The 25,837-nt window shown below is 36.5% G+C and overlaps 1 protein-coding gene across 12 annotated transcripts in view; it reads left to right on the top strand.

Annotated features, from left to right (window-relative positions):
- The window catches only part of AHI1 (Abelson helper integration site 1), a 97,102-nt gene that overhangs the window by 55,010 nt on the left and 16,255 nt on the right, over positions 1–25,837 (top strand). For 8 of the 12 annotated variants that reach the window (XM_074862589.1, XM_074862586.1, XM_074862590.1 and 5 more), the window contains 2 exons: positions 19,229–19,287; positions 24,610–24,675. In XM_074862589.1, the coding sequence (XP_074718690.1) occupies positions 19,229–19,287; positions 24,610–24,675 (125 nt within the window). Of the gene's footprint in view, positions 1–686; positions 775–1,248; positions 1,419–19,228; positions 19,288–24,609; positions 24,676–25,837 lie in introns of those variants that run through there. The other 4 variants (XR_012628152.1, XM_074862595.1, XM_074862596.1 and 1 more) reach the window with 4 other exon arrangements.

Raw genomic sequence — 25,837 nt, 5'->3', positions numbered from 1 at the left:
TTCCCTCCTTAAGATTGAGGGCATCTTTGGACAGTGAAATCACCTTCCTATACTCTCAGACACTGTTTTGCAGATCCATGGCATGCCATGAAAGAAATGGCTGGCATTTTTAGGCTTTATTCAACAGTGACTCTTCAGTAACTCCCACTGTGTTCAGGGCATGTTTTCTAAAAGAAGTTTTAGGTTTCAAGTAATTGTAATTAGCAGTGACCCTAATTGTTAACTATGTGGGAGATTGAAGCTCTACTATAAATACTGCGCATATCTTTTCACTAAAATTTTGACTTCAATAAAACCAGTTAATTAAACTTGCTCTTAAAAATTAATTACGTATGTGCTAGAAACGTGATGGTTCTTGTATCTTTAAAAAAATCTCAAAAACAAAAAACACAACGCTTTGGCAGGGTTGAGAACAATTAGAAATTTTCTCTCCATTAACACAACTGACAATCAAAGGTGTTTTCCACCTATATAAAGTGAAAGCTTCAAAGCAATCTTTCTTGCTCTCTGAAGATATTAACAAAACTGACTTTGTATTTAAGTCCTCCGTCATATTTGATAGAATATTTAAAACTTTTTTCAGTCTCAAGCAAACAGTGAAATAGGTTTCTACATCAAAGATATCAAAAATATTTATGCATCGACTAAATGCTCTTAAAATACTATTTTGATTCTTGGTTTTTTAGAGGCAGAAAAAGGACGTACATCAAATAGCAGAATTCACATTTTTGCAGAGATACTGCAGAAGCACTGTCAAAAGTTACATCTTCATATGTATGTTGGTATCATTGATTACTTTTTTTCAGTATTTCATACTTTCTTCCCAACTCTATAACATCTATCTTCAGTACTGCCACAGTCCTGGAGGACTTTAATGTTTTTGTTTCTTTGTTTTGAGGGTATTTATCTTATTTCTGACATTATTTTGTGCTGCTCAAGGAAGAATGTGTGTAGAAAGCTAGTTCAGTGTGACCTTATTCTTTTCATCTCTTAAGAAATTGTTAGGGGAAAAAAGCCTCATGCAAACTATCATTGAAAATGTATCAAATGAACAATTTAATTCAGTCCTACTATTAGAATCGCTTAGTTTTCTAATTTGAGTAATAAAATATCCTCAAGAGACTGAAGAGATATTTATAAAGATGAGAGTATATATTAATTGAAGGTTGCATGTATATGTACTATATAGTCCAAGTATAACATGAAATACAATGTTTGTGGTATATCTCTGGCTGTGTTTGGATACAGGTTGGTGGCATTTTCAAAGATGACTGAAAGAACTGGTTTACAGACAGAAGATGACTAAGAGAAAGCAGTCAGTACAGCCAGCAGTGTTGTTGGCTTTCCCTCACTACTGTGCTGAAGTTAGATAATGCTGACCTTGGGGGGCCATTTTTGTTTAGTGGAAGTGCCACTAGGAGCGCCAGTTGGAGAAACCTGTTTACTGGAGTCCAATCCATGCAAGAAAATTGAACGGCACACAGGTCACTGAATATGTACATGTCACTTGCTTTTGATCCTAATATATTAACTGTAAATACTGTATTTTACCAATTTTTAAAGTAGGAGTGAAATCTCTTCCTATTTATTTTTTTAAGAGAAATAGCTTGAGTGTAAAAGACTTCTTGTGGAGAATATAAACATAAGAAAAGAACTCTCAATTTTGTCTTGAAAGAATCTGAGTATATCCGTTCCCTGTTAAACTGTAATGTGTGTTGCCTCATTAGCTCACCCAACAGCTTCATTTAGATTTGCTGTGATGGGGAAAGCAATTAAGCCTGCAGGGCTGCACAGATCAGATCTATGGAAATGGTATAGCAATTTGCCATAATGTCCAAGTCACTCTGAGATACAACTTACGAAAATTGGGGCAGGAGCATATTGTGGTGAAGAGTACCAAATACACACCTAGAAGTGGTTCAGTACCCACGCTATTAGTTGAAAGTGGTTTGAGTAGAATACAAGCTGTTAGGAGGAATAGGTGGTGATGGAAACCAACTTCCCTTACTTTTATATATGAGAGTGCTTACAAAAGTAGGTAGGTAAGGTTTAATAATCTCACGGTCTCTCGATTTCATTAGTATCAGTGAATCTGCTGGGCTTTTTTTGTGATACTGATTAAGAAAATAGTGAAGTGACATTGAGGCCTGCGCAAAAGGGTTTTAGTAGTCTTCTCCATGGTGGCCTGATATGTTTATCTTTTCCTATTTATCCTTACTACTACAGAGGGAGAAATGCAAGTTTCCTGTTCACTATGAGATAGTTATAATGGCCTCAATGTGATCAGGCAGTCCGGTGGGGGAAATACCTTTGATTTCGTAGTCTACTACCAGTTGTCTTTTAGTCTTAAAGTATATGGAAATACAGAACACTATTAGTATGTCCTGTAGGGGTGCTGCCAAAATAGAAAGTGGTCTAAGAATACATGAGAAGAAAAGCTTGCAGTATGGTTAGCTTCCTGCAAGCTACAGTCTGCTTATAGTAGCTTATGTCATGTTTTTGAAAAGGGTGAATGTGCATTCAGATGAAAGAAATATGTACCCAATACTTATCTCTCACTTCTCAGTTATGCTTCTATGTTGTTATGCAATTTGCTTTTTTCCTGCTCTGTCATGTATTTGAAGAACTGATGCATTTCAGAAACTTAACTTTTAAAAAATTTTCAAGAGAATTTGTCTAACATTTTTAAAGGGATGGAATTTTATTGAAATGTGGCCTTTTCATTTAATTATTCTAATAGGACAGTGTTCTAAAAAATTGAAAACTTTGCCTATAATTTTCTTCTGCATTCCTAAAAGTAGAAATCTGAATTGTTTTTTGTTATTTAAACAAGTATCTAATTGCAACCTTGCAGAATTTTCATGTTTTACTGTAATTTGTAGAACTCAATTACTTCTAACTCTTTTATTGGATCAAGTATGTATGTTTTCCTTCTTTGGAAACCAGATTACTTAAACACCCCCACCACCCGCCAGTTTGGATAACAATAATGTTTGAAAACTGATGAGAAAGTGCAGAAAATGAGCAATTTTTAGGTCTACAAACTTGGCCTTAGTTGCTAGTTTTTTGAGTATATTATTCTGTTTTTTTATTTTCTCCTATTAACCAAACCTTTACGTTCATTATCACATAGACATACACAAGTCTATGGGACTGGATGGGTTACACCCAAGGGTGCTGAAGGAGCTGGCTGGGGTGCTCGCCAAGCCGCTTTCCATCATTTACCAGCAGTCCTGGCTGACCGGGGAGGTCTCGACAGATTGGAAACTGGCCAATGTGACGCCCATCTATAAGAAGGGTCGGAAGGATGATCCGGGAAATTACAGGCCTGTCAGCTTGACTTCGATGCCCGGGAAGCTGATGGAGCAGCTCATCCTGAGTACCATCATACAACATGTGCAGGACAAACAGATGATCAGGCCCCGTCAGCATGGGTTTATGAAAGGCAGGTCCTGCTTGACAAACTTGATCTCCTTCTGTGACAGGGTGACCCACTTATTGGATGAGGGAAAGGCTGTGGATGTTGTCTACCTTGACTTCAGTAAGGCCTTTGACACCATTTCCCACAGCATTCTCCTGGCAAAACTGGCTGCTCGCGGCTTGGATGGACAAACGCTTTGCTGGGTAAAAAACTGGCTGGATGGCCGGGCCCAAAGAGTTGTGGTGAATGGAGTTAAATCCAGTTGGCGGCCGGTCACGAGTGGTGTCCCCCAGGGCTCGGTTTTGGGGCCACTCCTGTTTAACATCTTTATCGATGATCTAGGCGAGGGGATTGAGTGCACCCTCAGTAAGTTTGCAGATGACACCAAGTTGGGTGGGAGTGTTGATCTGCTCGAGGGTAGGGAGGCTCTGCAGAGAGATCTGGACAGGCTGGAGCGATGGGCTAAGGCCAACTGTAGGAGTTTCAATAAGGCCAAATGCCGGGTGCTGCACTTGGGCCACAACAACCCCCAGCAGCGCTACAGGCTTGGGGAGGAGTGGCTGGAGAGCTGCCAGTCAGAGAGGGACCTGGGGGTGTTGATTGACAGCCAGCTGAACATGAGCCAGCAGTGTGCCCAGGTGGCCAAGAAGGCCAATGGCATCCTGGCTTGTATCAGAAATAGTGTGGCCAGCAGGGACAGGGAAGTGATCTTGCCCCTGTACTCGGCACTGGTGAGGCCGCACCTCGATTACTGTGTTCAGTTTTGGGCCCCTCACTACAAAAAGGACATTGAATTACTCGAGTGTGTCCAGAGAAGGGCAACGAAGCTGGTGAAGGGTCTGGAGCACATGTCGTACGAGGAGCGGCTGAGGGAACTGGGGTTGTTTAGTGTGGAGAAGAGGAGGCTGAGGGGAGACCTCATCGCCCTCTACAGCTACCTGAAAGGAGGTTGCAGAGAGCTGGGGATGAGTCTCTTGAACCAAGTAACAAGTGATAGGACAAGAGGTAATGGCCTCAAGTTGCGCCAAGGAAGGTTTAGACTGGATATTAGGAAGCATTTCTTTACAGAACAGGTTGTTAGGTGTTGGAATTGGCTGCCCAGGGAGGTGGTGGAGTCCCCATCCCTGGAGGTGTTTAAGAGTCGGGTCGACATAGCACTGAGGGATATGGTGTAGTTGGGAACTGTCAGTGTTAGGTTAATGGTTAGACTGGATGATCTTCAAGGTCTTTTCCAACCTAGATGATTCTGTGGTTAGAAGGTTTTATTTTAACTCTAAAGCACTGCATAGTCACAGAGAAATATTGATAATGGATTAAGTTTTAGATCCAATTACCAGATTTTCTCTTTATTTTTCAAAAGAGAATAAGAGAACTGAGTAGAGACAAAGTACCAGCTAAACACCACAGCAAGTGAGAACTGACTTAACTACACTGAAGTTAGGTAAAAATATTTTTACCAAAAGCAGAAGAACATCAGGTCTAAAATGTTCTTTATATATGTCTGTGTGCTAATTTGAATGGGAACTCCCCTGGGGAAAATGATCATTCATTTTAAGATATTTGTATCTCTCGCTTTTACTTAGGGGAAAAGCATAAGAGAGTAGGGAGAAAGGAAATAAAACTTTTTATTATTATTATTGGCTCATAGAAGAATTGAAGAACTGAAAAATCCAACTTAAAAATCTTTTTCTCAAAGTTATTTTTCATTTAAAACAATAGAAACATCCGCCACAAGATTTTTATTTTTTTTAATGCCTTTCTGTTTCTTTTCTAAGCTATTTTTCTATACCATTTACATTTTGAAGAAACTGTGTCTCAGTTTCTTCAGTGCAAATAGACTATGAAGGCTCTGTTGTCACCTTCAGCCAACCTTTGCATGTACTTCCCTGATCTTACTCCTTCTGCTCAGTCACTAGAGCCATCTCTGGGATGTTCCACCTTGCACCTGCATTGGCAGTAAATAAAAATTAAGAGTACCAGGACACAGCTGTGCCCTCACCATGGCTTGCAGGTAGCTCAGGCAATTCTGTGGGGGAAGGAACTTCCTCGGAGCTCTGTGGCCCTACTGTGCCGCCAACGTCAGTTGCCAATGTCAGAGTTTTGACTCAAGGCACAAATACAGGACCTTAGTTTAAGGTAGAAGAGCTGAGTGTTTACATTTGTAAAATGAATAGTAAAAATGATTTTTTAATTTGAAAACAAAAGATGTATAAATAGATTGATCTAACCACAAAAATGTTCCAACAGAATAGTAAAGACATAGAGACAAAACCATTAACATTAATGACAGTCTAGTTCTTCTGTTTTAAAGGGTTGGTTATCCAGTTTCCTCTATCTGATTGATAAGATGTTATAAATGACAGAAGAGTTTGTATTTTCTGGTTAAACTTGCTAGAATTGTTTATACTGAGATCAAAGATACCCATGTTCCCTTATTATATGTTCTTTTTCATGTCTCTTCTAGGCAAGTTAATTAAAATATTTCACTAAAAATTACGCTAAATACATAGCACAATAACAGCAATCTTTGAAGATTCCAAAAACTTTATCAGAAGAACACCATTTATATTTACTTGAAATTGGTGTATGTTGGGGTAATTACTGCTGTGCCTTCAGGCTAAAGGAAGTACTCTGAGCCAAATTATACAAGGGTGTGGATTAAATGAAGCATTACTCTCTGCTTGGCAGCAGTGGATACAGATTGCAAAATCAGAGTGTGACGTAGTACTGTGGAAAGACTCTGCCAACAGTGATTTGGCCTGAGTGTGCCCTTACTTTCTCAATTATGTGGATCCTAAAACGACCAAATCTAATTAATTCCTAAGTAGAGAGGTCCTGTTAACTGTTTTCAGTCTGAGCTTGTCTGTACTTTCAAATAGAGCTTGTCTGTAATTTTTGAGCTATTTAGCCACAAGACAGTGTTGACAAAGTGCATGCTTAAATGCAATTCTAGCTGGTTTCAGAGGTGGAAACAGTTCTTTTTGCCTAAGTGCTGTGCAATATAGTATCAGTTCCCTGTCCAGGAGAAAGTTCAGGTCAGTGAGGGTGCTGTCTGTACAACAGTAAGCTTGAGTAAGATGAGGAGATCAATCCCTCCTTGCATTGCTTCAATCCTTCTGTTCCTATCATTTCCAGAGGAGCTGGGACAACTGTGCAAAAGACCCAGTAGCAGCCATGGTGCACAGTAGGGAAGCATCTCCCTCTCCAAAGAAGAGACCTAGGTCCTTTGACTTCATTCCTGGTTTTGACAATTGAGCAAAACCCAAGTACGTTTAAAAAAAAAAAAAAAAACCCAACCCAAACATATTTTTGAGATATATTGATATATTATCTGTTCTTTTTTGGTATACATACATACTTTTTCAACTATTTTAAAAACCCTTTGCTAATTTTGTAGATAGATTTTTATCTGTGTGAAACAACTAAACTTTCATGGATTCATATGCAGCTGTTGTTACCCTTGTTACTGAAGCACCAAGTTCAGTGAGAGCATGATTCATTCTACTAATCTATTGCCTTTTAAATTAACTTTGGGTGTCTGTGGTCCATATTATGCTCTGCAATAGACTGTGTTACCAGTGTAGTTTGATACTGATTGTGTTGGTCCTATAGAAACTAATGATAGATGATGGTGGCTTAGGAAAGCATTAAGAAAGCAGAAGGCACATACAGAGAACTGAAGGCCTCTATGGGTGCGTGACTTACATGTTGCTATTGTCAGACAATCTAGTGACTCGGTATTATTTACAGTGCTGGCCTCAGTGTGCTGCTTTGATCCAGATGAAATGAGAACTTCATTGGAGCCTGCTGCCTCACTGTTAGCTTGCTTTCTTGCTCACTGGACGCTGTAAGGAACAGTGATTCATTGCTTGTTGGCTTCAAATGAGGTGATGGAATTGCCTTAAAACTCTACTCCTGAAAACTTGTGTTTAGGTGTTTTCTGCAACCTTATGGCACGCTCCAGAGGAAGGAACCTGTGCAATCTGTTCCTTTGCATCTTTTTCCCTCACAATTAGGGCTCAGTTTCTTCAGTTTTTACTTCCTTGGCAGAGAAAAAAGATCTGAATGACGCTTAGGCAAATTCAGTAAAACTCTTCAGAGTCTCTTCTGTTCACTTGACCCCAGGCTTTGCTGTGCTGGGCAGTCCTTCTGCAGAAGACTCTTACTCAGACTGTATAACAGATAGTATTTGAAACTGTATCTCTCACCCGAAGATTGATTCCAGCATATCACATCCCCTTTTCCTATCCTGTCAATATCTTCTATTTTGAATAGAGGGCCACTGTCTCTACTTCAGCTGTCTATGCGAGCTTCTGGAGCCTCTGATTATTTTTTTCCTCCAGATTAGCTAAAGGGTGTTGCAGTGACATATGTTGATACAGGTTTTTCTGGAATTCATTCAGAGCCTGACTGTCAAAGGAAGCAGACTGGTGTAGCTAATATGACAAAGAATAAAATGCAGAAAATTGGAGCTTACTTAATAATATAAGTTGAGCATCTTTTGGTGTGATAAATTGCCTAGTAGGAGAAAATGTTTTGAGAATTCTTGCGCCAAACGTCTGGTTGTCACTATTCACCAGTAGAGCATAAGAAATGATTCCCCTGGCCTTTCTTTTTTTTTTTCTAGCAAGGACTGTAACTGCTAAGATCCACTTGGTAAGATGTCATATTTTGTACTGTTTTCGAGTGAAGATCATAAATAGGCTCTGTTTTCCTACTCCTTGCATCTTTGAATTTTCATTTATGGATGGTCATATCTAAGCAGAGTTCACTTCTGTAATAAAAAAGGATGGTCTTGTCCTTGAAGGTTTTTTTTTTAGGCTGTCTCAATTCAGAGGAGGTATCAGTGAGGTCTGTCACCTCCTCTACTTGTTCAGGAGAATCTGTTTTAACAGAGCTCTTTTAACTTCTGTATGGTGCATGTTGCTAGTTGAAAAACTTCTCTTATGAGCCAGGTACAAGCTAAAACTGAGTTGGTATTTATCTCCTTTAAGGACTCAAAGTCACACTCTTGAAATTTTTCATTTTAGAAATGTATTCAGAACTGGTGTGTTAAACTATATATTGATTAATTAGTGGTAACTTTTCACCTTTGGTGTCCAGCAGTTCAGTCTGACAATATGTTCAGCCCAGTTAAATTTGCTTCAGATTTGGCTGCTTCTGTATAAAAAGCAGAACCAACAGAAGAAGAAAGGTGATGGTGCTACTGTGAATGCAGTGCCCACTTAATACACATCTGTAATATACACATCGTGTACCTTGATAACAGTACTTTATTGTAAAGTTGTTTTCCTTGTCCTAAAGAGTATAAAGGGCACTTCCATGTTTTTTTGTCTACTCATACATGGAAAGGATCTTCAGCAATTGAAATTGTAGTTTGAATTAAGACTCTTCCTGCAAATCAGATTTTCATACCAAAACAAATAATATTCAGGGTAAGTTCCAGGAATCCTGCAAAGAGAACAAGGTGTGTCCAGGGTTGTCTGTATCACCAGTTCTTGAGTTAGTAATTTGGCACATGCGAATGTGAAAAAACCATCAAGGAAGATTTAGCAACTGTGTGCTTTTATGTGAACAAGGCTATTAAAGCATATGTTTTGAGAGTTTCAGACTTAGTGTTACTAGACAGCTTTCTGTGTTTTGTACAGTTGTTTGGTCCTTCTGAAGAAACAGATGTGTAGCAGTTAGCAATTAAGTCGGTTTTAAAGAAACCTAGATACCTTTCACAATGCATAATGTATAGAAATGGGTTACCTTCGTAATAAACTATGGAGAAGAGTTTCCTGTCCTAACCTCAATAATCCCCTTTCTTACTGATGAGTGGGAAAACTTAACAGTTGCTGCTTTTGTGTGGGTTTTGAATTATTGGAGATGCGGTGACTTTAGCTGCTGCTGTTAGTCAAACCAGAGAGGATGGGTGATGTAATTAAGCTTATATGTTAAAATACTGCAGTTTTTATCAGTTTGGCACTACCCATGTAATGATGTGAAGAAAGCTCTGATGTTATTACATTAAGTACTTAATCAAATTGTATTTCATGATACTGTAGAAAATACTGAGTCAAATTATATTTCTGTATTCATTTAAATTTAATTTTCATTAATACTCTGTTTACATCTTTAGACTTCTGTCCAAAATAGTCTTGTTTGTAAAATTCCTATACAAATAAGATACAAATTCACTGGATAGGACTGTAACTTCTACTTGCTGGCTTGATGCTGAGATAGTGTAAAGTCTTACTTTCTTCTAATACCAGTTGCGGTGATTTGGATTGCTGACTGAACCTTGGAGAGAAGTCTGTTCTCTCCAGGATAGCCAGAGTTCTGGAAACATGGTCTTAGCTTCATAAAGCTGGGCACATTTCCTCTTTATGAACCTGTCTGTCTTGGTTTTCTGTCTTTTTACCTCTCCTCAGATCAGGTACCTCTTTGTAAATGAAAGGGAGTATTGGCTCTTAGTGATGTTCTTTGCAAACAGTTTCCTCTCCATGCTTATGTTTTGCATATCCTTTGCCTAAGACCCAAGGAAAAATCTGTCTATAACAGACTGCTTTTCAGCTCTTTGTCAAGTGATAATTTGATCTTTCTACCAGGGTCTCCTGTACTAGAAGGCAGCCCTTAAAGGCTAGGTCATCTCTTTTACTTTTTTCCAAAGTAGCATAACATTTGGTATCCATGTATTTGTATAACCAGTGTAACTTCTGCTAGAGTACTTGCGTGATGGCTGAAGGCCGAGAGCATAGCAGTAGTGATACTTTCTAAAAAGCATTCTAAAAGGCCCCTGCTGTAAAAGTAGTAGCAGGTTGCTGTTACATTCTAGAAAACTTTGTGGGCCTTGTAGGTGAAGGAGACTGAAAAATCAGCATCATTGAAATCTGTGCCCAAGTGGATCTGCAACGTGTTGCTTTAATGTTGGACTTAATTTTTGAGTTTATTTTCCTCTGTACTCAATGATACCAATATTAGTCTCAAGCACTTTGTCATATATTATTTACAAGGAAGTGTATTCAGATTTTATTACCAAAGTTGCTACAGGCCATTATTTTATTTCCACATACAGTTGGAAATGAACTAGAAAAGACTTACTTATACATGTTCTAATCACTGATATGTAGAACGACTTTTCTTAGTTTGTCCATAAATTGTTTGAAGACTCAAAAGTGTGCATGCACAAAAACTCACAATGTGGTAGGTCAGTTTCACCACACATATTCTCATGAAATATCTGACCAATCTAATTTCTGAACTACAAAATGGAAAGCAAACTTGGGAATGTATTTTAAAGACATCGCCTTCTATTTTTGAAAATGCAGTGAGAATTGGATCTGCTATGAATTTTTCTTTCTTACTTCTGATTTTAGACCATATTAAAATTCTTATATATTGGTTTCCTGGTTTAGTGTCTGCCAGTGGTCCTGCATTTTTCAAGTTTAATAATTTATGAATTGTTTGGTAATGTCATGGAATTTTCTGGTAATATTTTCTCAAAATTAATATTCAGTACTGGCTGAAAGTGCTAATTTAATGGATAAAGTAGGCTAGGTACAAACTAGCTATTCCGGTCATGATAAAGGCCTGAAATACCAAGCTGACTTATTTTTTCCAGTATATTGCATATGATGTTGCTGATACTATCTTTCCTTGAATGCAAATGTTAGAAAAAAATGCTACACATGTTCTTCAAGCAGGTTTTTTTTGTTTTTTTTTTTTTTTTCAGTCAAGACTCCATTTGACATTGTCAGGCTACTCGGTAATATAGAAACTCAGTAGTTCATACAGTAACTGGCTATTTTTTCTTGGCTGAGAAGACTTTGCATTGCAAAAATGTTAATGGCTTATTTTGAAAAGTATTTGTGGTATTCTAAGCAAATTTTCTTACAGCTCTCCATTTGTAGAGCAACGGGCTAATTTGGTTTAAGTAACTGTGGGTAACTAGCCATTGCTGAATTTCAGTTGTGGGGAGGAGCCATGCAAAGTAAATTACTTTGTTTTCCTTCCTTGCATAATTTTCATTCTTTGTATTTTATCCCTAGTCAAGTATGTTTTTTAAAGACATGAGTAGACCTCCTGAGGTCAGTAGATACTTGACTTTGAGAGTTACAGATAGAGTTAAATTTTATTTAACTGTATTACTAAACAGAATTTAACTGTACTACATATTTTTAGGAAACAGATAAGCGTAAGTCCTACTTAAGAGCTCCATTTCCTCTGATTCAGGGAGGGTTAGTTAATGCAGAAGCAAAAATATGACCAAACCCAAAAGTGAAGGTTGCTACTTCAGTATTGGACATTCACAACTCTAAGGGACTGCAGTTTCTATATTTCATGAAGTATTTTTCAATAGGGAAACACCACAAGCTTTATTTAATGTAATACAAAATAAGTTTCTTTTCAAATTTAATTTAGTTTGTTTGCTTTTAAATAGTCCTGGAGAGCTTAGCAAAACTAATAATGACTTTCTCAAGATATCTATAACACTAGAAGAAAAATAATTCTTATTAATACAAGGTATGCGTCATAGTCTGCATTTTCCTTACATCTTTTTTATCTGCTATCCAGAACTTGTAAATAATATTGCCAATCTGATTTCAGAATGCTGATGATATCTGTGCAAGCTTATTGATGTTTGCTGTAGAGTCACTTTCTGTTCTCTACACTGTAGAAAGAAAGAACGGATACTACAAACCCTGCTCATTTTCAGTTGTATCTGCTGCCATTATGATGTAACGTTAGAGATTGTCATAAATTAGCACGTTCCTGATTAGCATGAATTCAATAAATGTTCTTTACTTCAAAAGAATGCTTGAGACACGTGCTACTACTTGCATTGTTTATATATGGTACTGTAGAAACTTAACATTTGCAAGAAAAATGTAAGATGATGATTAGATAAGATTACTCAGAAATAATTAGGTGGGTGTGTAGGCTACTAAATGTATTTGATTTTAATCTCTAATTAAAAAGTTGGATTTTTTAATTGTTTTTGTGATGCAATAGTTTTTACTTCATTATACCTTTTGTAAATAGGGGCCAAATTCTGCCTGTTCATTGTGCCTTAGTACAGCATAAATATATTACTATGAAACAGTATTCTCCTCAAAGCTGCTGACAGGCTGTCTCCATAGTTGCTTCTGAAGTATTATTCTAAGATTCAGAGCAAATACATGTTTGTGACCTTGTACACCTTGAACCAGGAATGAAAATGATGGCTAACCTTGAATGAATATCTCTATACATTCTTTTGGCTGATGATAGATATAATTATATTGTAGGATATGGCACTGCCAGAAGCATAGGGGTTTTTTTTGTGTTAGTGCTGTCTGATTCTGAGGTCTCTTATATGAGGATTGAAAGTAGTTGATGTTACAGTGAAGGTATTTTTCTGTGGATCTACAGCTGTCAATTCAAGCCTTGCTCCATTCCACTGTTCCAGTTTTCACTTACGTCTGCCACAAGGTTGTACTGCTCATTTGGGCTGGGGAATCAGAGACAAAGAGATGCAGTAGCTAGAGGTAGCTGTACTAGCCCTTGGATAAGAAAGTTACTGTGTTTAAGCATGCTAGACCAGTTGTCTTCCTCTGTTTAGGAAGACTGTGACTGACTCATGGTTTGAGAAACCAGAGGTCTCCTAATACCTAGAATTGGGGCATCCTCTGAAAAATCATGTGCTGGTGTGAAAGAAGCGGCAGCAATGTGTGAGGAACTGCATGGTACTGAATTGTGTAACTCCCTAGAGTTACTTTTCTAGATGACTGTTTTTAACCAACATTTAGTAAACAATTGGTTAAAAAGGTAAATATTGTATACTTTTTTACTGAAAGCTTATTCTTCTGTGCAGACTTTTCTGTATCATATAGTATGTTGAATGGCAACCACAGCCTGATCTATTGACATAAGTTCCCAAGTTTCTGTTATTTTATTAGTTTACGAGTTTTCATTGTATTAATGGGATGGGAAAGGGAAACAAAAGAAGTTATGCTTTTCCACTTATCAGCACAGGTCTGTTTTGGCTTAATGGGGGTGGGGAAGGGGATTGTTTTGTTTGTTTGTTTGTTCTGGGTTTTTTTGTCATTGCTATCTAGATCAATCCCTGCACTAACCGGAGGACTGACATCTGGCAGTAGCAGAGCTAAGGCTTCTCTCTCTCTCTCTCCTTTTTTTTTTTAAGTATATATACCATGAAAATATCCCTCATATCTGACTGGTAAAATAAACTAACAGAAGTTTCTCTATAGAAATTATAAAAAGTAAGACAATAAACAGAGAGAGATTTTATTTGTCCTGTAGATTTCATGGTTTGGTTTTAGGTGGATAGATTAGGCTAACAAATTGGAATCCCACTTAGAAAATGAGAACGACATTGTGGAGATAGTTCAGTCTTTTCCAGATGCTCTAAAAGAAGAAAAAAGTGGGGGGAAAAAGCAAGGAGAGGGCCAGTAAGCGTGGACTCACCTGGCGTTGAGTAGACTTCTGTCAGTGAAGAATACGTTGCAAGAATCTTACAGGTGTTTGTAGAAGTAGCGATGCCATCGCAGCATTCTTGTATATATACTTAAACATAGCATGTGAGGACCGTCTATTTTGAGAATACACATTTTAAGTGGCTTGCAAGATACAGGCTCTGAAGAGAACCATTTCCTTTGACACTGTATAATGAGAACACTAATTTAGAAAGAATAATAAAATACTCTGTTCCTTATCTCACTTTGAACTGCTTTTGAGTGTAGTTGTCTTACTTTACCTTCAGCCAAGTGTGTTCCAAAGTACTTCTAAAAGCTGTGATACAGATTAAATTCCATTGAAACAGTTTTCAGTACACTTTGGTCCTATCCGTTCTCCTGTTCAATTTGGAGTATGTTCAAAATCATAGGTGCCAGACTAAGTTATGTAGAGCAGAACTTGTAGGTTTTCACCTACAGCATTGGATATTAGTAAAACATCTGTTTTGCTGGTGAAACAAAAAGGTACACTTGTGTTAGTGGATGCATCCATTCCTTTAATTTTATGTGAACTGCATCTGAAAATGTTTGTGGTGGGTTTTGAAAGTATTTGTGATCCTGTGTTTAAGTAAAGGAAAACAAGTTCTTATCCAATATATAAACAATCTTTTTTTATTTAATGAATTTTGTTTGATCTATTAAAGCATAATTGTTGTGAGGATAAAGCCTTTGAGGGAAGATTAATATATATTTAGATCATTACAAAATGATCTTCTTTCTCTTATATTATACCTAGCTTGAAAAATAAAATTACAGAAAGAACTGAATAATACTGCTCTGAAAGCTTTTACTTTTTAAAACACTCAAAACTTTCCTTTGAAGCCTAAAGTAGAGATTATACTGCATACTAAAAGATCTTTTGGTCACAAAGGTCATACTTTTGAATAGGCGACTGTGCTGAGAACATAATTCTGTTTACTGGGAATGGTTTTAAAGCCACAGAAGGGTAGGAAGAGGACTGAGCTGATATACACATATTCATCTCATATCTGAGTTGACTTTTTTCCTGGTGTTTGTTGTTTATTTTAACTGTGCCATGTTGCAAGAGGCCACAATATAAATTATAAGAAGAATGTTTGTAATAAGAAATATCATTCCCTAGAGGCATAGTTTATTTTCATGTCTTTCAGGATTTGTTTGTGGGTTTTTTAGACATTGATAATTAGTATAATCTTAAAGTAAAACTCAATTAAAAATAGAATAATGTGGAATGGGAATTGGTAAGATTTTTTTTCTCTCTGCATGCTTTAGAGGGATTTATCACAGCAATGTCTGAATATTAACTTTTTTCAGTTTTCTTAGTTATGTATTTGTTTGTTGGTGTTCTGTGATTTTTCTGAGAATTTTTCCAGGATGAACTTCTGATGATTTCATTAACGGTAGATTCCATGAGACTGGAATCCTTAGACATTTATGATGCTTATTTAATAAATACCTTTATTAATTAACAAAATTATCAGGAGCATTTCACGGAGGGAGAAAAAGCCTTCTTTTGAAAAGTTAATTAAAACATAAATTCTGTAATGAATGTTCTCTCAGCCTCTATTAAGAGGAATTTTTCACATAAACATTTAATACTAGGTGATTGTAGACACTCCAGTAGGATAATAGTGGAATTCTGTGACTCCTAGAAGGGCTTTTTTTCCTGTTCTGGCTCTTTTGCTATTAATATAAAACAAATATAATAGCTAAAGACTCTATTATTTAAAAGGAGGTGTTCTTAATTATCACTAGTGCTATTTTGGGGTGTTGTTGCTGTTATCATATAAATTTCTGTATAAGTCTAATCTGTCTGGAAGTGAACTCATCTACCTCCTGTGTATTTCAGCCCAACTATTTAGAATTTGATCATATTAACATGCTTATCTAGAGCAAAGGGTAGTTTTTCAGTGAAAGCATGCAATAAAACTGGGAACTTGGTAGTACAGACAATGTGTTTTGGACAGGAGGACAGTTACTTGGTTTCTGTTGTCTTCAGTTGCAATTATACTGCCAGAAAATATATTGCCAGAAGTGATCCAGGGGAACTAAGGATAGACTTTCAGTTCACTGTTCAAATTGTACAGGAAACTAATACAGTTTCAGACTCCCTCTCAAGGCAGACAGCTGCATGGTTTTCGAAAGATACCAACTCTTTGGTAGGTGTTTACCTAAAGTCAGCACATGCTTGGACTCACAAGGTAATTGTAGCAAGAGAATTACCAGGACCATAAAGATCTGTCCTGCTGTTAAATTGTGTCAGTGTGAAAATTCTGATCGTTTGAGAAAAAGCAATCGCATCTGTTATTTTGAGACATTTAACATTGCATTTAGACATTAGCAGTAGGTTCTTATAGAAATAATTTGTTCTTCTCATGTAAAATTCCATATAAAGGAGACTACTGAAGAATCAATGCAGAGTAGTAGGAAATACAGTAATTCAGATTTCATAGGGAAGATTAGCTTCTCAAGACATACAGGCTTTTGAAGGTGAAGACATCAAATACTGTTAAGAAAGATGACTGTTGGAGAGTTCCAGTAAACCCTTGGAATCAACAAAAATGTTTCTCCATTAGTGATTCTGAAGCATCCTTGTGATTAGACAGACTAGATTAACCTGGGTGTTTTTTTTTTTTTTTTCAGGTTTGACCTTACAAGGGATTTAATGACCTTTATATAAGCTCAGGCTAATTGAAAGTTCCAACAGGTCACAGTGTCCTGTAAACTTCATTTTTGGATGAAGTGGAAATACCCTTCTGCAATCCTGACCTCAATTTCAATACCTCACTATAGTAGTTGGAAAGTTTGCACAGCCTGGATCAGAGATAACCAAAGCAAGCACTGCTGAGGCTGTTAGTCACACCTGCTCGGTGTGATTTACATGCTTCATCAAGCGTGGAACCACGTCAAGCCAATAGCTGTGTAAAATTGCTTTGAAAATCTACTGCATTATTTGAGAAAGAAGGGATGGATATTCCCTTGCTTGCTGAATGGACCTTGTTTTGTGAACAAGGAAGATTTGAACCGTTTGGGTTTTTTTATATGACTCTTCTGAATGTAGGAGCTACTAAAGAGAATGCTTGATAACTGAAAACAACGGATAACTCTAAAGACTGGTTCGGGCATGATCAATATGAACAAATAGCATTGGCTCTGTGGAGTGTAGACTATTTGGACCCAAATGTGGTCTAATTAGTGTTTACACCTCAAGTGAAATAATAAGACTTTTCTGCTTGTTTTGGAAGAAGGCTCTAGTCATGGAAAACGCTAAGTCAAAACCAGTGCCAGCAGCTAGAATTCAGTACAGCATGCCTTACATCTTAGAGTTACACATCTCTCTCTTTCCTATGCTTGCAGCAGAACCGGTCTGCACTGCCCTTTGTTGAGGCTTAGTTGGGGATATCTGTCTAATCATAAAGTTTTCACCTGACAAGCAGCTAAATACAGACACTGCACAGGAGTATTCAGACACATAAACATACAGTCCAGAAGTACTTAGAGCTAACAAATCTTTTCCTTAGGAGAACAAGAAAGTCAGTGATATTACAGATAAAAATACAGATTTTTTTGTTTGTTTGTTTTTAAATTAAAGTTTGAAGATTTTTCCAAACCAGCAATTGTTTTCATCACATATTTTATATAGCTTTTACCTTAGAATGGGTTTGTGTGAACTGGTACAGTGCTACAATGCTCAAATTCAAAATCCTGTGGTAGAATACTTAAACGTCTAAAGAAGAAAATACTTTTTTTATCATGCAGACATTTTATTGGTCTTGAGTTTGTTGGGTTTTTTAACTCAACAGAATTGATACGACACTTATATGTAATAGTATATCCGTATGTAGTATCATCTCTGTAGCAGCTTTTGTAACTGTGTGAGTATGTAGATAACAATATTCACAGGAGTAATATCCCCACTGACTTTTGGTGTTAGTGCTGAGCTTTTCAAATAAGCAAATAGCTTGTTTGAAAAAGGGTGTAAGCTTCAGGTCTACTGTCTTTGAGTATGGGTTGAATTGAGAAAACTGTTTCTATTTTTATCTCTTTCCTCTTCTGAAAAGAGATGGGGAAAAAAAGTAATAAAAATCAAAGTAAGCCTTTCAAAATGAAGTATTTCAGAATGTATACAAGCTTTTTTGGAATTAAAATCACAAAATTTTAATAAAATTGAAAAATCGATTGTTGCACTTATTCGGGATTTCTCACAAGTACAAAATTATTCACATGCAGAACAACTGCAGGAGCATGGTTTAACTATGACTATTTGAGCTTGCAGCTTTTATTATATTTAGAAATATCTAAATATCTTAATAATTAAACATTTATGACTAAATCTCCTGTGAAAGTCAAAACCACTAGGCTTTAGAATGTATACTGTAGGTGGAGTTGTGCAAAGCTTCCTTGTGGAGCTGTGCCAGTATATGGGATTCTGAATCTCAAAAGTCCTCTTGAGGAGCCCAGTATCTGAATAAAGAGTAGGCTTTTGGAGTGGCAAATGAAAATGAGTTTTCAGAACTTATTCCTCTTTGAAAACAAAACTTGTTTCAAATCTAGTGTCTCACAGAGAAAATCTAGTGAGCTTAACTCTGTGTTGTCTGGCATCTCTATACTTGAGAAACCGTTCTCCAGTGAAGCGGTAGCATTTTTCACTGTCGTGTTCAACAGTTTTCAGATTTTTGTATCTTTTCTTTTTATGATGTTTTCTTAAGTATACAGCTGAGGAGACCAATAACAAAAAGATAAACCCATAGATGATGAAAGGATTTTCCTGAGCTTAGTAGTTAACATAATAGTTTGAAAAGAAAAGAATTTACAAGTACTTGTTCAAATGCACTATGTAGAGAGTGAATAAAATAAACAGCAAGATGTGTTGTGATAGGAACTCAGATGATCAAAGGGAACTACTGAATAGGCATAGTTATTCTTTCAGATAAAATAAGGAAGTAATTCCTTTGAGAGTTTTTGTGATCATTTCTGTTGGAAAACTTTGTATGCATTACTCAGAAATTCAATGAAGAGAAAAGCAATACAGCCTAGATAATAGTGTCAGCTTTGAGCACGAGGTGGCATGTGGACATAGCTTGAGCTATTTCTCCAAATCATTTGAATGGAAATATTGGATTAGTTAACCTTGTGTCAGGTCTGTTAGTTAAATAAACCCTCCAACTGTTCCTGACTGAAGGATGCATAGTTGTGACTGAAAGATGCTGCTGCTTTTCATTAGAATTTTGTCAAATATATCCTGCTAACATAATGATTTTAAAATAAAATGGTTTATTCGATGGAAAAGGATAACAAGCAGAAAATTCACAGTCTTTTCTTTTCACAGGGTGTTTCAGCCCAGTAGGAAATCCTCTTAGCCGAACACTATTGGGTAGACTACAGACGGTAAGGAATTCTATCTTTGCATTTTTTTAAATTGATGTTTAACTATAAAATGTCATTATTCACAAGTTCTCATTGTGGAGAGGGTTTTTTTTTATCCTCCTTTATTCACAAAAGAGGTATCTGCAAGCAAATTGTCTGCATGGACAAATAAGCTTTTGCTGCAGCCAGCTGGTAGCAAGATCAGATATCTGCAAATTAAAACTTTATGTTTTTCCATTATTTACTTTCTCTTGTTTAGAAATAAATAAGCTAAAATCACAGTCCTGTGTTTCTGATTATTACTAAGAATACAGGCATTGATAAGTAGGGAGAGAAAGCTGGGACGATAACTTGAAATCGAATCCTATTTGCAGCACCATGTTTTCATTGTTTACTCACACTTCACCTTTTTGTAACAAGTGAAATCACAGCTATCCTCTGTTTATTTAATTGCTTATCTGTTAAATAGTGATTAGAAACTTCTAATAATTATATTTCTGGTTTCCTGATCACCATAATAAAAATCCAACAGAATCTGTAAATTAATTCCAACTATATGTTTGATAAACCTGGATTAAATATGGAGAGACTAGTGATGGAAGAGCAAGTGGTGCTTCTGGATACTGAACATATGTGTGGCTCTCGAAGGTTGGGCCTGTTGTACTGGAGATGTTAATCCTCCTGCACCCGTAGACAAAATACCATGATTTAATATTCTATCTTAATTGCATGCTAACTGTAAGTTTTCAGAGAAGGGTTAGAAATGGACATAAATTAACTCCGATCATTTATAGGTGTTTTACAGTTTGAATTTGGGATTTTGGTTTGGGCTTGTTTAGGGTTTTCTTGGACCTACCTTATTTAATAGAATCTGTTAATAGAGTTGTGGAAGGCTCATAAGGTACATAGGATTCATCAAGAAATTTTGAAAGTACAGTTTTACATTGCTGTTTTTTAGTGACTAAATGGTTCTTGTCTTCACATTTTCAATTTTTTAGCCATCGATATAGAAAAAGTGTAAATTTTTCAATCAATATTTTAATGTTTGCCATCACAGCAAGCTCTAGAAACATTTACAGGATCAACTGTTTTGGAATCTACTAAACAGCAACTAATTTAAAATATTTTTTTCTGAGAGGGTTAAATTAAGGTTTTGAGTATTTTTGTTACTTTTTCTGCTATAAATTCAGTAATGTATAAGTGCAGGTAAACTGAGTAATTTATATTGGGGAAAGTAGCATATTTACAAATGATGAAATAGTTGAAGAGGTTTTGAATAATTTCAGGAGCTGGAGTATTTCACATGCTTCTGAATTGATCTTTTTTCCCTTTTTTCTTTTCTTTCTTTTTTCATCCCTCAAGGCTTTACTGCAGCAGCTGTGTTTGCATTTCTGATTTCTGTTTGTACATTGCAGGTTTCAATAAAGTGCAGCCTGGCACAGTTTTGGTTCTTTTCCTCTAGGCAGATTATAGATTCCCATGCTCATTAAATATTGAAGGGCTGTAATCAAATAAGGATTGTAGTCATATGAAGCCTAAGGAAGTATCTTCACAGTGTCTACAGACAGATTAATTAAGACCAAAGAAGAGTACATTATTCTTATCAATTAATACTTCTAGAATAATTTTAATTTAGCTATTAATACTGTCCTTGTACTTCTGTTTCCCTTAGACTAAATTTGTACAGTTAGGTGTCCTGAGCTAGGAGTCACAATTAGTTGGACCAGAGAACAAGAACAGGAATACGACAGTGCTAACATTATTCGAATATTTTATGTTAAGTCTCAGCTTATTTAATGTTTCATTTAAAATTTCAGTTATTGGAGTAAAGTGATTGCGTGCCATTCTTAGGGAAGGAGAGGATTAAATAAATTTATAGCCCTCGGGTTCACAAGGAAAAATTAAAACAATGGAGCAACTGGGAAAGCTCAGGTTGATTCTGTAAAATTTTTAAATGTTTTAAATACTATCTCACTTTCAAGCCAGTGGTGGGGGTTTTTTTGAGCACTGTAAGTTCATTTATTTTGTCTGCTTTAAAAAAAAAAACAACAAACCACCACAAAACAAAAACAACAAAACTCCCAAAAAGTAACAGTCTCAGAACATAGGCTATTACACACTGAGGCACAGATTTACTGAACAGACAAGAGAAGCTTTAACATTCATTCCCTGTGTCTTCACGGGAGTGTTTGCACAAGTAACACTCCCAGTTTCTCTTCCATTCTGGCAGATGCAGGCGTAGGGAGATGAAGTGGAGAGAAGCAGTGGCACTGCGCAGCATCTGAGAAATGTTTGTCCTTCTTCATGTCACTGAGTCTGTCACTCAACAGGGAAAGGAGGAAGGGTGACTTTGGCCCTGTATGCACATACATTGGGGTTCACTCCAGTATTTGTAGTGTCTGCCTAAGATTAATCTTAGAAAAACTTATTTTCCAAGTGTAGTTATTAAGAGTTAATAACTAATTAGAAGTGGGACTTAATCTGTATGTTTATTCTGTTACAATGAATATATTTACATATAAGGAAGAAGCATATGAAACCACCAGTAGGCTTTACATTTTCCCATATTTTTTTCTTTAAACTTTGATATTGTGGTATTTGAAATATATTTGTTCAGTGGTAGAAATGAAATGATGAAATTTGCACGGAAAAGGCAGTAAAACATACCACTTGTTCTTACCCAGTGCTGCTTCTACTAGGGGAATGAATGCTATCTAATGCTCAAATTCTGTTGTCCGCTATATATCTGAATGAAAAAAAGCAAAACCTCCATTACCATAGTCACTGAAACTGCACAATTAAAAAGAAGCCATAAACATTTTAATTAGTGCTATTATCAGGAATCGGTGACACTTAATACAGTAACTTATTTATCAGTTTACTCTTACCTGCAATGCTCTCTTTTGTGTTAGTGTCTTCAAATATTTTTTGTTTCTTTTTGTGTGAGAAATATCAAGGCTATCTAAGTGGGTTAGTTGTGGATAACCAGTGTGATATTCCATGGTCTAGAACTCTGAATCTATTCAGATAGAACTCTGGATCTATTTATCTTCTTCTGAGGATGTTCCTTAAGCTGAAAGCTCCTAACAGCTTTGTTCCGCCAAAAGCAGTGTGACACAGCGGGCTTTTTCAGCAAGCATTTTGTTCCTGTTTCTCACAGATGGTTTGCCTCCCCACCAACTCCTCAGCACATAACTATAGCCCCACGTCTGTTCCAATGCAAGAAAAGGATTAACTAGTTTCCATCTTGCATTATAAAGAGGAGACATTAATACTGTGTTAAGAACGATGTGTTCATGTACTTAAGTATGTCTGTTACTTTTTTGGAATCCTGAAAATGTTGCTTAATCTTGTGACACCACATTAAAAAACTGTGTTTCTAAACTGAAAGGCCAGTAGTTTTTGCTGGGAGTTACGTATTTGGCACTATTTGAGAAATGGCATGGCACGCCAGAGCCAATTCTGCTGCCTTGCAGTAGCTGCATCTGTGGTAGGCAGCTGTGGCCATTCCCTTTTCCCGCTGGAGGAAGGTGTGTGCAGCCCGTGACATACTTGGAGTATCTCTTTAAGAGGAAACTCTCTGGATTGTTGTTGCCTTAAAAGTTTAACCAGTGTCTGAGAACATTCAACATAGTCTCAGGATGACTCATGGATTTTAGCTTGTTATTTCCAAACAGCTCACTCTCCTCAAGCTGCTCTTACGTTGAGTGTTTGAGAGCACATAAATACTTTATTAAAGAGAGAGACAGATTGAGACACAATAATGGGGCAATATGAGTACCTGAACCAGATACCTAAATAATACTGCTAATAATTCTGATGAATCATTTTTGAGCAACAGGAGGCACTCCCATCCCACAGGCTAAGCACATTGCCTGCACAGTTCCCTTAACCTTGAGAATGGAAAATGAGAATTAGCTGAAACCTGTAAGGCAGTGCTAATTACCAGTAGACCACTGAACAAGCCACGTACTCTGAACTGCAGCTCCACCAGTCTTTGTTCAAAATTTGTTTACTAAATCAGGCAGTTACCCTTCCCCCCCCCCCCCTCCGTGTATGTACATAATTATTCAGAACTCTTTAGGTGGTAGGCTTAGATGTCACAGTAGATGATAAGAACTGGGTGCAACTGTTCACTTTTATACTGTGGTCATCTGTATGTACTGAGTGTGTCTGAGACTCCCGTGGCAATACCGAAACAGTCTGGAGACTGGATGGAACCTCTGTGTTCAGGATAGTCAGTGATTTCTTTCATATATGGGAGGGCAAGAATCTCTGTTCTAGAGAATGCCATTTAGTCTGCTGAGGATTGCAGTAATGGTGTTCCTTGGATCACCCTAATAAAATAAAAAGCCCCCCAAACCCCAGAAAATAAAAAGAGCAATACATTTTAGATGCATGTTTTTGAAAAACAAGAGAAGAGAAAGAAGTTCACGCAAAAGACAGTTAAAGGAGGGGCTGTAAAATAGGAAAAAGGTGAAGTATGTTGGATAGAAATTCTCAAATTTAAATGTTGTTTATAATGTGGAACAATCTGTTATGGGTGGAAATGTTTACTTCACAAAGCTCACATTTGATTCTTCTCTTTTAAAATATTTTAATTGCTGTGTAATATTTCTATTCTGTATTGTAGTTTGTATCCTTTGACGCACACAAAATCTAGGGGAAACTGGTTTTCTTTGTAAAAATAGGCCATTGAAAAAAATTAAGCCTCAGCAAAGGACTTCCATCCCTTCCTTTGTTCTAATTTGTTGTGCCTCTGCTAATTTTCATAATTTTTCTGTTCTAAATCTTCTTTCAACTGAAGAATTCTATTATTTGGCAGAAATCAAATTTGTAGGTACTGGCACATCTTAATTATTACATTATATACCTGCTATTCCTTTCACTTCATTGAAAGTCAGAAGAGTAAGTGGTAAAGATAGAACAATTAAAATTAAATGGAAAGTACTGGTTACAAAGACCAACCTGAGATTCTCCATTATGTGAAAGTGACATCTTTTGCATACTGTTTCAGAGTTAAAGTTCACTGCAACAACTTCTTAAACATCTACTGTAGTGTTTGCAATGCAAACAAGCTCAGACTGCAGAGCCATCAATCCTGTCTTCCCCCATGTTATCTTTAGTATAGTGTACATACTTGAAAAACTTAATATCTTTTTCCTAAATACCTACATAGCCAATATTGCTCAGTGTTGCTTAACATCACTTCTGCTTTTTCTTTTTCAAAAAAAAATGTTTTTTTACAGATAATTCTTAGTTTTACAGTAGACATGAAAATACTCAAAATTATAGTATATCAAAATACTTCATATTAAAGTTTTAAAATATTTCTTCTTCCAGAATGATGACTGCCTGACTGCACGGGGGGTGAGAGGAGGAAGCGGTTGTCCACTCAGGCAAGAGACAGTAAGTATTATGCAATTTTTTGCAGTATCTTCTATACCTGTTACATTGTATCTATGCTTTTGAAAGCACATTCTCTTTTTTTGGCATGTTCCCAAGGATTTTATTTTTACCCTAGATTTTTTAATTCTTACAAACACGTTCATGACCAGCATAACGATGTTACTGCTGGGTTTCTACCACTCCTGAAAAATAATTTTGTAAAATTTTCATGAATACAGATTTTTTTGCTTGAACTTGGACCCAGACAGAACTTAACACATGTCTGAATGTTGCAGTAGAAGAAATTCCATTGCTTTGGGCATAATAGCGAGTGTTTACATTCTTCTTTGGTCCTGAGGTACATTTCCTGTATTCCCTTAGGGTCATTTTCTGATCATATGTCTCCAGAGAATATGATGGCAATTTCTACATTTTGTTTAAATTGTCAGGCTTGCTAAACCAGTTGTATTACAGGACACGTTATTTTTTTATTTTTGGGAGACAGATAGTAGGACTTGCTTGATTGGTTTGAACTGTTTGTTGGAAGTTCCATGTTACTGAATTTTTGTAATTTTTTCCAAAATACGAAACATTTACAGCAGAACTGTCTTACAAAAGACGCTGCAAAAAGAAGTATTTGTTGCTATGCCTTTCATTGGTTTTTGTGCTGCCAAGTAATTAGTTCCATTCTTTTTTTTTAACCTTAAGCGACCTCATGATTTTCATAATACCATTGCTAAGGAAACGGTTGCCACTTAACTGAAGTGGGCACTGTTAGAGTATCCCTTACTGGACATGATCATGTGAGCTTCCAATTCTGTACTGTTTCTCTATGGTGCTCATTAGTGTGTTTTAGTTTGGTTCTATTCTATAGTTCGTATTTCTGTATTGTCAGCATCACCTGTAATTACTGTATTAACTTTGCTAATGCAGGGAGGAGAGTTATGATAAAGGATATTTCACTGTTTAGCTTCTTTATGTAAGTTCAGGATTACTGAATGCATATTTAGATAAATTTCCTGTCTACTGAGAATTATGCTAATACTAATTCTTTGATGCTGACCAGCTCACACATTACCACATAGAGTTTACAATGGTAGAATAATTTCCATCTTTTTCCATTCATAACTGATTTAATCTGTTTAATTGGTGACATGGAATTATGAAAATACAAGTGACATTG

This window comes from Strix uralensis, chromosome 3 (assembly GCF_047716275.1).
Source record: "Strix uralensis isolate ZFMK-TIS-50842 chromosome 3, bStrUra1, whole genome shotgun sequence".
NCBI lineage: Eukaryota > Metazoa > Chordata > Aves > Strigiformes > Strigidae > Strix > Strix uralensis.
Note: the sequence above shows the minus strand (reverse complement) of the source record. Positions and strands in the feature narration are given on the sequence as shown.